At 39.4% G+C, this 13,707-nt stretch overlaps 1 protein-coding gene across 2 annotated transcripts in view; it reads right to left on the reverse strand.

Annotated features, from left to right (window-relative positions):
• The window catches only part of RFTN1 (raftlin, lipid raft linker 1), a 480,896-nt gene that overhangs the window by 113,187 nt on the left and 354,002 nt on the right, over window positions 1-13,707 (reverse strand). For both annotated transcript variants that reach the window (XM_073550730.1, XM_073550731.1), the window contains one exon: window positions 9,305-9,710. In XM_073550730.1, the coding sequence (XP_073406831.1) occupies window positions 9,305-9,710 (406 nt within the window). The remainder of the gene's footprint in view (window positions 1-9,304; window positions 9,711-13,707) is intronic.

The raw sequence follows: 13,707 nt of genomic DNA on the forward strand, positions 1-13,707 counted from the left end.
ATAAAGAAGCCGATTTCTCTGATAACATATATTACAAAGTTGCTTTTTTTCATGTGTACTATTGATTTATTAAATAAAACCTTAAACAACGGTGGCTCTTTAAATGTATTCAGCAATAAATCTCATCGGTCGGGTACACAAGCAGATGAGAGGACAGTATACGGAAACAGTACATAATCCAATATTCGATCTATCAAAAGCTGAGATCTAGTTAAAGGTTTATAAAAAGACTACATTCATAAGCTTAGAAGCCATGACTCCACTTGTGTAATCTTTTGTCACATTTACACTGTATTTTGTATGGCTGTGTAATATTTAGTGTTTTATAGTGGTTAAAGTATTACCTAATTTTTATTGTCTAAAGTCTATTGCCTAAATGTATGCTTTTCCAGACCCTGTTGTGACATTCAAGTATTCTATAATAATATAAAAATAATCACAAAAGAACATGTTCAACATAGAGCAGTTTCTCTTTGATTTATAATAATGGTTTTCTGTTGTGCCAATATCTCTAGTAGATCGCAAGAGAAAAGTTCAGTAGGGCGTTCCAGTAAATACAAGAAAGAACTCAAATTTAGTACGGTGTTTTCCCTAAAGTGTCTTTACTTCAAGGCTGTGTTCTAGTATAATGTTTTTTGTCCCTTTATATTCCTTTCTTGTGTTGATTTGTGATGATGTCACAATGGAGGCCTGCATTTTCATTTATAAGCTTTCTTATACTGTAGTGTCACGATGGACTATGGGGGATGATTCACCACACAGCTTCTGGCTCGAAATGTTGCAAAACTTTTGCACAACACAAAATTCCCATGCCCCAAAAATTGCTACTTTGGGCATTTTTACAACTGCCCCTGCCAGCTCAGCCAATGTTACGAAAAGTGTGAGGTGCTCGAGCGGGACAAGGTGTGACCAAGCACGCCCCACAAATTCATCACAATTTAATTAAGTGGCATACGTTATGGCGGAAATGGAATCCAGTCTCTGCCTGGCATGTGTTACTGTTGGTGCTGCACGACAATTGAAAGATATGTCTTAATGAATTTGATGCATTTAAAGGTGCATTTTATACTGCATGAGTATAGGGAATGAGTGTGCCTAGGAAGGCTCGTTTCATCATAATACTGCAGTGTAAACAGGTTGCCAATGAAAAAAAAAGCAAAGTAAAATGTTCGGCAGGAATATTTTTAGGCTTGCTTAAAAATAATCATTTTTGACAATGCGCTACTGAGAACAATGGCAGCCTATGCACAATGGATAATCTATTGCAGATCATTAACTGTGCATTATTTGACACAGTCTACCTGTGTAAACAGGCTTATAAATGACTATGGTAATTATTAACGAATCTGCGATTGTTTAGCCACCTGACTTTTTAGTTTTTCTTGCACTTTATGAAACACCTTATGAAAAACTCATGGACAGACAATATTTTTTATGGCCACATTGGAAAATCATTATGATTATAAGTGGTTCATGTCTACAGCCCATAATTCTGATATGAAGACATCAGATGTATTCTCTGTGACCTGTACAATTATGATAACTATAATAAAAAATAATCTCTATAAGTTTCTTCAGCTTCAAAAGAAAATCACAAACGCCTTAAATGTTTTTTTTTACGGACAGGGCATGAAAGTGCTCTATTTTTCTGGAATTTCTAGACGGTTCGCAACCCAGGACTAAATGGACCTTTACTCCCGTCCTCCCTTTATTAAGACTAGCATACAAAATGCCAGTATTAATGACTTGGCGCCTATGTATTTAGTTATGTACTTTGTTCTGTTGTAATGGTGTCCCAATAGCTCCTATCTACATGATTAAGCTATGCTGTATCGTGAGGATCACAATGGCCAGTCTTCAGAATTATTCAGCCATGTCATATTTATATGCTGGCTCTGTTTCAGTTGTGTTTGTCTTTATACTTGCCATGTGCATGATGTCTTCTATGTTACTGTGGTAAAGTTACAATAGCATTTGCCTTTAGTTCTAGCCTGTGCTCTATTGTCAGAAAGACACAATGCACTATGCCTAGATTTATAGGCTGTTTTCTATTGTAATGTCACAGTAGCATGCATTTTATTTATAAAGATGCGTTTTGAGTTAATAATTTCACAATAGATTGAATCTTTATTTATAGGCTTTACTCTAGTCTTAATTGCAAAACAGTGTGTTTACTTATCATGATGTCACAATCCGGTTTTAATTTTTTTCTAGGTGGCATTCAATTGTGGTGACGCTATAATAGCAATCATCTTTACTTACAAACTATATTCTGTTTTAAGAGTTTTGCTAGCTCTGTGCAAACACTGCGGCAACACATAATATCATGAGAATTAAGCCTCCCCATACAGTACACACATTAGACTAATACTGGCCACACCTGCCAATGTTAACAAGTTCAGCATGCCCTATATTGTCTATAGGGCGTTGGTCATCTGATTGCTGGGGAACGTGTCGATCAGGGATGTTTGATTCCCAGAGATAAGCCGCCGGCAAAGATGTCTGTTGGCGTCCACCTAAAAAGAACATAGTATCGCTCGGCTGTATGTACCCTTTTGTTTATAAAAGATAGCTCAGATAGCTGTCAGTCAAATGAACAAATGTCTCAGCCGACAGCCATCTGATCTGTATCTGGTCCTTTAGGCTCCAGAGCCAACAAAAAGGTGAATTCAGCTCTGAATTTTAAAGAAGCCCTCCTCCCTTCAAAATTTTCATTCTCTTAATATATTGCAATTATCACATTATTTAGCATTGTGCACTTACAATTGCTCATTTTGTTTTTCTACCCAGCTAATTCTTCTCTTTTCCATTACGTCTATGTCCTCACGTGATTTAAAACTGACTACCTGAATCCTTCTAAGCTCTGTGTAGAAACAGAAGGTCAGTTATCCCTGTATGAGTCATAAGTCACTGCAAAAATATCTGGTGGGGGTGAGTAGCTGGACAACGGGTTGAAGAAGGGAACGATAAATGCAAGAACAAGAGACTTTCTGTTTCTACATAGAGCAGAGAAAAGAGAAGGTGCATAGAAAGGTAAAATCAGCAATTGTAAGTACACAGTGCTATATAATAAGATGATTGTAATATAGTAAGAGGATTAAAACTTTCATGGAAGAAGTTTGGGACCACCAGAAGTCTTCCTAGACCTTACCATCCAGCCAAACTGAGCAATCATGGGAGTAGTGCCTTGGTGAGAGAGGTAAAGAAGAACCCCAAGATCACTGTGGCTGAGCTCCACAGATGTAGTAGGGAGATGGGAGAAAGTTCCACAAAGTCAACTATCACTGCAGCCCTCCACCAGTCAAGACTTTATGTCAGAGTGGCCCGACGGAAGCCTCTCCTCAGTGCCAGACATATGAAAGCCAGCACAGAGTTTGCTAAAAACACATGAAGGACTCCCAGACTATGAGAAATAATATTCTCTGGTTCGAATAATAATAATAATAATCTTTATTTTTATATAGCGCTAACATATTCCGCAGCGCTTTACAGTTTGCACACATTTTCATCACTGTCCCCGATGGGGCTCACAATCTAAATTCCCTATCAGTATGTCTTTGAAGTGTGGGAGGAAACCGGAGTACCCGGAGGAAACCCACGCAAACACGGGGAGAACATACAAACTCCTTGCAGATGTTGTCCTTGGTGGGATTCAAACCCAGGACCCCAGCGCTGCTAACCACTGAGCCACCGTGCTGCACTCGAATAGACGAAGATGGAACTTTTTGGTGATAATTCTAAGTGGTATGTGTGGAAAAAACCAGGCACTGCTCATCACCTGCCCAATACAATCCCATCAGTGAAACGTGGTGGCAGCATCATGCTATGGGGGTGTTTTTCAGCTGCAGGGACAGGACGACTGGTTGCAATTGAAGGAAACATGAATGCGGCCAAGTACAGAGATATCCTGGATGAAAATCTCTTCCAGAGTGCTCTTGACCTCAGACTTGGCCGAAGGTTCACCTTCCAACAAGACAGTGACCCTAAGTACACAGCTAAAATAACAAAGGTGTGGTTCAGAACAACTCTGTGGCCATTGTGGTGGCCCTGACCTAAACCCATTTGCGCATCTTTGGAGAGACCTGAAAATGGCTGTCCACCAACGTTCACCATCCAACCTGACGGAACTGGAGAGGATCTGCAAGGCAGAATGGCAGAGGATCCCCAAATCCAGGTGTGAAAAACTTGTTGCATTATTCGCAAGACGACTCATGGCTGTATTAGCTCAAAATGGTGCTTCTACTCAACACTGAGCAAAGGGTCTGAATACTTATGACCATGTGATATTTCAGTTTTTCTTTTTTAATAAATTTGCAAAAATTTCTACATTTCTGTTTTTTTTTTCAGTCAAGATGGGGTGCAGAGTGTACATTAAACAGAAAAAATTAAGTTTTTTGAATTTACCAAATGGCTGCAATGAAACAAAGAGTGAAAAATTTAAAGGGGTTTGAATACTTTCCGTACCCACTGTAACCCAGAAAACCGGGATTATTCCTCTTTAAATATTATATTCAGGGTATCCACCGGATACATACTAGAAACCGGTAAAGAAACTCTCCTAACTAAAGGGGAGATAGACAACACTCAGGACTATGAGGAAATAATATATATTAATATATACTTAAAATCTTGCTAGTAAGATCAGATGAAATATGCTTTAACTGAATTCATTGTTTTATTCTATTTTACTACCTGAGACTTCATCTGATTTTGTGCGCATTTGTTTAGGGACTTGTCCATATGTAAGCGATCACCAATTATATAGTCCTCCAAACCATGTGTTCCACTGTACGTACTGGAATGGCCAGTCAACAGCTTTTAACATCGTAGACATGGTTGCCCTCTGATCGGCCTCCTATAGATGCCTTTGATTGAAGTACCTTGCGATTATCACTTACATATATTCAATAAGACAGGTATATTTTCTTGCTGACTCACTACAAAATAAAGTAAGAAACTGACAATAATTTCTACTACAAAATCTAACAATTAGGATTTATAGAAACAACCTGAAATTTATACACACGCCACCGGGTTTTCTCCTGCCTTAGGCTACGGGATTTAAGAACAGCTTCTTGCACACGGTCTATTTCAATAGGGGCTGACAACAGTGTCTGGAATTTATAAGCTGTACAGTTGTAAAATGTATCAGGACATAACTTTACATTGTACAGATGTCACAACAATTTATTTTCATGATCAGCTTCCATTTGATCAGAACTAAATAGCACTTAGAAAGTACAAAATCTGATCTATCACTTACAAACAGCGCGAACATATGTTGAAAATTTAAATGTGCATATTAAAATATAAAGGCGATAAACGATAGAACTGTAATTGATTTTATTTAGGGGAAGTGACTCCACATCTTGTAAGTAGGGTCTTCCTATAGTGTATCAAACTACCAGTGACATCACACAGTGCTACATACGTGATGATGTCATGTTACATGAGATCTATCGACATTTGGCATGATACGTTGTCTTATGGACAATGACACTGTTATAATGGTGCCACAGTAACTAGTCTTTCATTCAACTGTGGCCAAGATTCAGTTTGCGGGTCTAGGCCTCTACATAAATATTCTGGCTAAGTCAGAGATACTTATTGGAGCATTGCCCACTAGCATATGTCTTGTCAAACTCCTTAGCTTTGTCCCCAGGTTCTGTATACCCGTATATACCCGAGTATAAGCCAAGGCTCCTAATTTTGCCACAAAAAACTGGGAAAACTTATTGATTCGAGTATAAGCCTAGGGTGGGAAATGCAGCAGCTACTGGTAAATTTCAAAAATAAAAATAGATACCAATAAAAGTAAAATTAATTGAGACATCAGTAGGGTAAATGTTTTTGAATATCCATATTGAATCAGTAGCCCCATATAATGCTCCATACAGTTAATGATGGGCCCCATAAGTTGCTCCATACAAAAAATATGCCCCATTTAATGCTGTACAAAGGTTAATAATGGCCCCATAAGATGCTTCGTATTAAAATATGCCCCATATAATGCTGCATAAAAGGTTAAAGATGGCCCCATAAGATGCTCCATAGAATATGTCCCATATGCGTTTCCATAAAGGTTGATGGCCCCATAAGATGCTCCATAGAATAATATGCCCCATATGCTGCTCCATAAAGATTGATGGCCCCATAAGATGCTCCATAGAATAATATGCCCCATATGCTGCTCCATAAAGATTGATGGCCCCATAAGATGCTCCATAGAATAATATGCCCCATATGCTGCTCCATAAAGGTTGATGGCCCCATAAGATGTTCCATAGATATATATGCCCCATGTGCTGCTCCATAAAGATTGATGGCCCCATAAGATGCTCCATAGATATATATGCCCCATATGCTGCTGCAATTTAAAAAAAAATGACATACTCGCCTCTTGTCGCTGGGGGCCAGGTGCCAGTGTCCTGAGCAGGGAGAGACACTGGTGGGCTATGGGGGCCAGGTGCTGGTGTTGCCGCTGGCCCCGACACCTGCAATATTCACCTGTCCCCATTCCACCGCCACGAGCCCCTCTGTCTTCCGGGTCTCTGCAGTGACTGTTCAGGCAGAGGGCGCGCACTAACCACGTCATTGCGCCCTCTGACCTGAACTTCACAGCCAGAGGACATGGAAGACAGAGCGGCGCACGGCGGTGGAAAGGGGACAGGTGAATATCGCATGGCTCCCCCATCCTCCCCATCATACTTACTCCCTCCTGGCACGGTCTCTGCACTTCCTGCTTCTCCGATGGTCTCCGGTGCCAGCAGCTCCTTCCAGTGTTCAGCGGTCACGTGGTACCGCTCATTAAAGTAATGAGTATGCGTGCATATTCATTACTTTAATGAGTGGTACCATGTGATCCCTGAACACAGGAAGAGCAGCTGTGCCGGAGACCATCGGAGAAGCAGGGAAGTGCAGAGACCGTGCCAGGAGGGGATGAGTATGACTTGACAGCCGATGGCTCCTGTGCTCCCCCTGCCCTGCTTGCCCCCTGTGACAATGATTCGAGTATAAGCCGAGAGGGGCACTTTCAGCCTAAAAAAAATGGGCTGAAAATCTCGGTTTATACTCAAGTATATACGGTAAATGCTTTTTAATTCCTTGTTCCCATCTATTCTGTCATCTGGATTTATTTTTCCTATCTGGCATAGATGAAAGTTTGCTATGGGATTGTTCACATTCATCTGGTTCATCAGTGACTGCGCCAGACCATTTCCAAGAGACAGATCAGATAACGCTACATGTTGTTTTATTATCCAACTCACCAGTTTTGTTGTAAAACTGTAAAAAAAAACAAAAAAAAAACTGGATGACAACTGATGCTAAATCTGTCATCAGTTAGGTCAAAAAAGAAAACTGATATGGATAGCTGGGATAAATCTAACAATAATAATAACAAAAAGACAATCATAAATATAACCCTAATGCAATCTAAGCTTAACCCCAGTCAACACAATACAATGGCACCCATGATTATGTCAAGCAACAACTCTTCTTGTCAGAAACTATCAGGATACACCTACATAGTGCCACCTTCTAAGATATATACCCCTTATTACTAACCATCAAAGTGCTCCGCTCTAAAGATGGATCACTCTGCTGTGTGTTTTTATGATCTCCTTCACGACATGCGCCGTTCATGTACACCACAAGTCAGAAGTGGGTGTATGAAGAGGTCTCACAGGATGAGCTTGACCCATACCCAGCAGGTCATGCCCCTACCTCTAACAATGTGCCGACATGGGGGCGCATCATTCCATGCTTCAATCGGCACGCCTGTGTCGTAATCATGGGTTGCCGATGGGTTGCTATGACAGCCGAGAGTCTGTTGAAGACCTCCCTGCTTGTCATTATGGAGCACTTGGAAACCCAGCCTGTGTGTGGCCGGACTTCAAAAGAGACCATGACTTCTTCTATATACAGGGATGCTGTAGCATCCCTGTATGTAGCACAAGAGATCAGAAGATTGCAACTTCAAGTCCTGCAAAGGTCCAGACTAACAAGAACAGTGAAAAGTAAGAAAAAGTTTTTAAAAATATGAAAAAAAAAATCAATAAATAAAAGTTCAAATCACCCCTTTTGCTGCAATAAAAAAATTAAAAAAATACAAATCAGTAAACACCGTAAAAAAAAATTCAAGAACGTCAAAATTACAAATGTTGCAACAAAATGTCACAGTGAAAAATGATGAAAGGTGGGTGGTGGAAATCCACACAGCACCACACTTTGAATTAGGAACCACCCTGGTCATATAAGAAAAGTCAATTCATTCAACACACAACGAGATTCAGGGACGATATGTCACATTCATCAGGTTGTTACAAAATGTGTTCCACGCTCAGTGCTTTAAATAGACAGGCACTGACGTGACTGATTGATAATAAATTGCATACAGGTTTTTAAAAATTATGTATAAAATTTAAAAAACAATTATTCTTTTTTTGCTGTGTCACGGCACCTTAGAAGGATGCCAAGGGCAGACGGAAGGTGCTGCAGTGCTTCAGAACCACCACATTCACCCCTTAGCATCAACGTTTTGCCTGGCAACTACCAGAGTTGAGTTAACCACCTCTTCTAATACAGCATATGTGTTGTGAAATTCTTCACGTTAAGCGCCCTCTCTTTTGGTTTATTTTCACATCTATCCAAAATTATATCAACAAAAACATCATCTTGCCCCCACAAAAAATAAGCCATCATACAGCTCCATCAACTGAAAAAGATACTGATCTCAGAAAATGTCAACACAACTATTTTCTACTGCAAATTCAGATTTTTTTTTCACCACTAAAAATAATAAAAATAACTGGACATGTTGGGCATCAACGTAATCGTACTGATGAACAGAATCATACCACAAAATGTACAGCGTAAAAACAATTCCCAAAAAACAATGTCAGAATTATCTTTTTTTTCACAATTTCTCTTCACTTGGAATTTTTTTCCAGTTTCGAGTACAGTTTATAATAAAAAGAATGGCGTCATTCAAGAGTACAACTTGTCCCACACAAAAACAAGCCTTGATAAGTCAATGTGGACAGAATAATAAAAGAGTTATGGTTCTGGGAAGAAGGGGAGAATGAAACGAAAACCCCAAAATGGAAATTGACCACGTCGTGAAGCGGGTAATGGTTCATGTTGGCCCATACTACCTCTAAACCTTTATTTTGTGCAACTAATGAGCATTTGAATATATCTGGCAAGGTACCAAGCTGGATGATTATGTTCTTAGTTTTACAGCATTTCTACTTTACTTTTTATTTAGTGTTTACGCTACGACACAGCTGCATTTTATACTTACTTCTACTGCTGCAATTATCAGGCATTGTAGACTCTGGCATAATCTTATCCTGAACGAAGACATCCTCATTAGAGACACTGAAGTTGAGTTCTTCTAATTGATCTACGTCATCCAGAGGAGAAGACTTTGCTTTCTGCGGCTCGATAACTTCCAGCCCTTCCACTGTTTTGGACTGTTCAGCATTTTCTCTACTCTTTGCCGGTGAAGTGCTTCCATTAGTGCATTCTGACTTCTTGTCCGCTGAAGTATGATCCTCAGCATCGCTGCTTGCTTTATTGATAGCTGTGAATTCTGGAGAGCTCGTTTGACTCAGGCTATCCGAGAGGCTGTACGGCAGGTCCTTCGGAATGTAGTACCCCTGTACTATTCCAGCAAACTTTGATCCTTGACTCGCAGCATCTTCAATCTGAAAATAAATGGCACATGTTTACTATGGAGCACTGAATTCTCGGAAAACTAAGTACTTGAGTTGCAGGTTATTTATAAAGAAATTATTGTATGTGGTACAATCAATGTTAAAGCACTGGAGGGTAATTGAGTTTCATAATAATAAGCCGCAGAATGAAAAAAAAGAAATAATCACCTGAAAACAATCTATAATGGCTTCAGTTTAACCAATATAAGGGCAATACAGAATAGCCTTTTTATACAAGGGCATAAACAAGAAGTGGTTTAATAAATGTCTATGTAATACTTTAAAAATACCGCAACTATACCATTCTAAAATGCTTCAAAAGTTTTGAAAATTGCTTCAGGAAAACGGAACAACTCCTTAAAGAAAAAGTTTACTGAATCAGTTCTCACTAGAGAAAAAAAAGGGTCCTTTTGTGAAGCTTTTTAGGGGAAACTCAGATTTTGTGCCGTTTTTCATATTTTCAAGGGGATTTGGAGAATTTCCACCCCAAAAACTCCTGAAACAACTCAATAGGCACATACCCTTAGAACACCCCTATGGTGTCATTAAGACACTGGCGAAGCTGCAATGTCTTCCTAGGTGAAGCCATTTCTGGAAAAAGTTGCTAGCCTTTATCCTGAAGCGCCTTTCCAGGAGGTTTTGCTGTCATTCTTGGGCTGGCTACACCAGAATAATCTTTTTTCTATTATTTAGGGCTCATACTCACTTGCGAGAGACTCGCACGATTGTCGTGCGAATCTCTCGCATGAAAACCTGGGACTGCCGCCCACACTCAGACCGGAGCGTGCGGCTACATGTATTTCTATGCAGCCGCACACTCCGGTCCCAGTGCGGGCGGCAGTCCCAGGTTTTCATGTGAGAGACTCGCACAAGAATCGTGCGAGTCTCTCGCAAGTGAGTGTGAGCCCTTAAACTGTAACTAGCGGGTGGTTTCCACCTAATGAACATGCTACTTCTTTTAAATGCTTCATGGTTTCCAAACGTTAAAGAATTTAAAAGAAGTAAGAAAAGACTGAGCATGCATAGAAATGTCAGTTTTATATCGCTGCATTATGTTCATTTTTGCAGCGGTGTTGATTCGCTTTTTAAGTGGAATCCACCTGGGAAAGCGGCCACGCGCACATACCCTTGTAATGCTGAATTTAGCAAAAGTAAAAGGCTAGACAGGTAAAACCAATGAGAATGCTCTTTTGACTAAATTATGAAAAATGTGATAATATACTACTGACAGAACATGTGACACTTAGATTGCACACAGGTGGACGTCCTTTCACCAAGCATGTGACTTATGAAGGTAATGGCTTGCAACAGAATATTTTAGAGCCTTCATAGCAAAAGCGGTGAATACATATGCGCATGCCAATTTTTAGTTATTTGATCCCATAAATTTAATGTATGCCTATATTTTTTTCTCATTTCACTAACTTAGGCTATTTAGTGCTGATACATCACATAGAAATCAGATTAAAAAATATTTAAACACAGGTTGTAATGTAACAAAATAGGTAAAACGCCAAGGTTGGTGAATACTTTCGCAAGCCGCTGTACATGCAAAAATCAGTGTACATATTTGACGATCTAAAATTACTTTTGCTTACACAATACTTGAAAAAGAAAAAATACAAATGTCATGCACAGAGAATAATATGAATTGTAAGAAACAGATAAAAAACATTAGAAGCAGATATAGATATTATAGTTAGAGGAGCTCAACATCATAGGACACAAAAATAAAAGAAGGCTGAAAACCAAACCTGACAGACGTACTGCACCTAGAATACTACAGAGAGTACCAGATACAAAGTCACTTACATTATGAGCCGAATACTGTAATAAAATAAGCTGCTGATATCTCTTCATACATACGTACGCTGCAGGCTCCTCTCCTGCCTCAGGGAACAACATATGTTTCCAAGCATTTTAATTACCTTGGCTTTAAATAGCAAAGTTTATAATAATTAGGTTAAAGTGCCTTAGGTCTATGAATATTTTATTTCAACATCAATTAAATGACTTTGTATGTACGTATATTATAATAAAGGATTGAAAATTCCATTGTAAAATATTTTACTTTTAGCAAAAAGAAAAATGTAATGTGACCATTGACTTATCCTTAAGATGCCCATAGAATAAGCTACAACAACGTTGTCAATAGACTCTCAGACATGTGGAATTACTTGAAGACTGATAAACGTAATAGAGAATTTATTTGGAAGTAAAATTGAAAACAAATGTGTGCGATAGATGCTGTTTTTAACCCCTTAACCCCCAAGGGTGGTTTGCACGTTCATGACCGGGCCAATTTTTACAATTCTGACCACTGTCCCTTTATGAGGTAATAACTCTGAAACGCTTCCATGGATCCTGGTGATCCTGACAATGTTTTCTCGTGACATATTGTACTTCATGTTAGTGGTAAAATTTCATTCAAATAACTCACGTTTATTTGTGAAAAAACGGAAATTTGGCAAAAATTTTGAAAATTTCGCAATTTTCCAACTTTGAATTTTTATGCCCTTAAATTACAGAGATATGGAACACAAAAAACTTAATACATAACATTTCACATATGTTTACATCAGCACAATTTTGGAACCAAAATTTTTTTTTGTTAGGAAGTTATAAGGGTTAAAAGTTGACCAGCGATTTCTCATTTTTGCAACACCATTTTATTTTTACGGACCACATCACATTTGAAGTCACTTTGAGGGGTCTATATGATAGAAAACACTCAAAAGTGACACCATTCTAAAAACTGCACCCCTCAAGGTGCTCAAAACCAGATTTAAGAAGTTTATTAACCCTTCAGGTGCTTCACAGGAATTTTTTGAATGTTTAAAAAAAAATGAACATTTAACTTTTTTTCACAAAAAAATTACTTCAGGTCCAATTTTTTTTATTTTACCAAGGGTAACAGGAGAAATTGGACTGCAAAAGATATTGTGCAATTTCTCCTGAGTACGCTGCTACCCGATATGTGGGGGGGGGACCACTGTTTCGGCGCATGGCAGAGCTCAGAAGGGAAGGAGCGCCGTTTGACTTCTTCAATGCAAAATTGGCTGCAATTCAGATCGGACGCCATGTCACGTTTGGAGAGCCCCTGATGTGCCTAAACAGTGGAAACCCCCACAAGTAACCCCATTTTGGAAACTAGACCCCCCCCAAGGAACTTATCTAGATATGTAGTGAGAACTTTGAACCCACAAGGGCTTCACAGAAGTTTATAACGTACAGCGGTACAATTAAAAAATCATATTTTTTCCACAAAAATGATCTTTTCACTCCCAATTTTTATTTTCCCAAGGGTAACAGGACCCTAAAGGTTATTGTGCAATTTGTCCCGAGTACGCTGATACCCCATATGTGGGTGTAAACGACTATTTGGGCGCATGACAGTGCTCGGAAGGGAGCAGTGCCATTTGACTTTTTTGGCTGGAATTGAGATCGGACACCATGTCACGTTTGGAAAGCCCTTCATGTGCCTAAACAGTGGAAACCCCCCACAAATGACACCATTTTGTAAACTAGACCTCCCAAGGAACTTACCTAGATGTGTGGTTAGCACTTTGAACCCCCAAGGGCTTCACAGAAGTTTAAAACACCCGGGCATGAAAATAAAAAAATCATATTTTTTCCACAAACATGATTTTTTAGTCCCCAATTGTTTTAATTTCCCAAGGGTAACAGGAGAAATTGGACCCCAAAAGTTGTTGTCCAATTTGTCCTGAGTACGCTGATACCCTATATGTGGGAGAAAACTACTGTATGGGCACACGTCGGGGCTCGGAAGGGAAGTAGTGACGTTTTGGAATGAAGACTGATGGAATGGTTTGCGGGTGTCATGTCGCGTTTCGAGAGCCTCTGATGTGCCTAAACTGTTGAAACTCCCCACAAGTGACCCCATTTTGGAAACTAGACCCCCCACGGAACTTATCTAGATGTGTGGTGAGCACTTAGAACCCCCAAATGCTTCACAGAAGTTTATAAC

The sequence above is a fragment of the Dendrobates tinctorius genome, unplaced genomic scaffold, assembly GCF_039654945.1.
Source record: "Dendrobates tinctorius isolate UK_male_01 unplaced genomic scaffold, ASM3965494v1 ptg000167l, whole genome shotgun sequence".
Classification (NCBI taxonomy): Eukaryota; Metazoa; Chordata; class Amphibia; order Anura; family Dendrobatidae; genus Dendrobates; species Dendrobates tinctorius.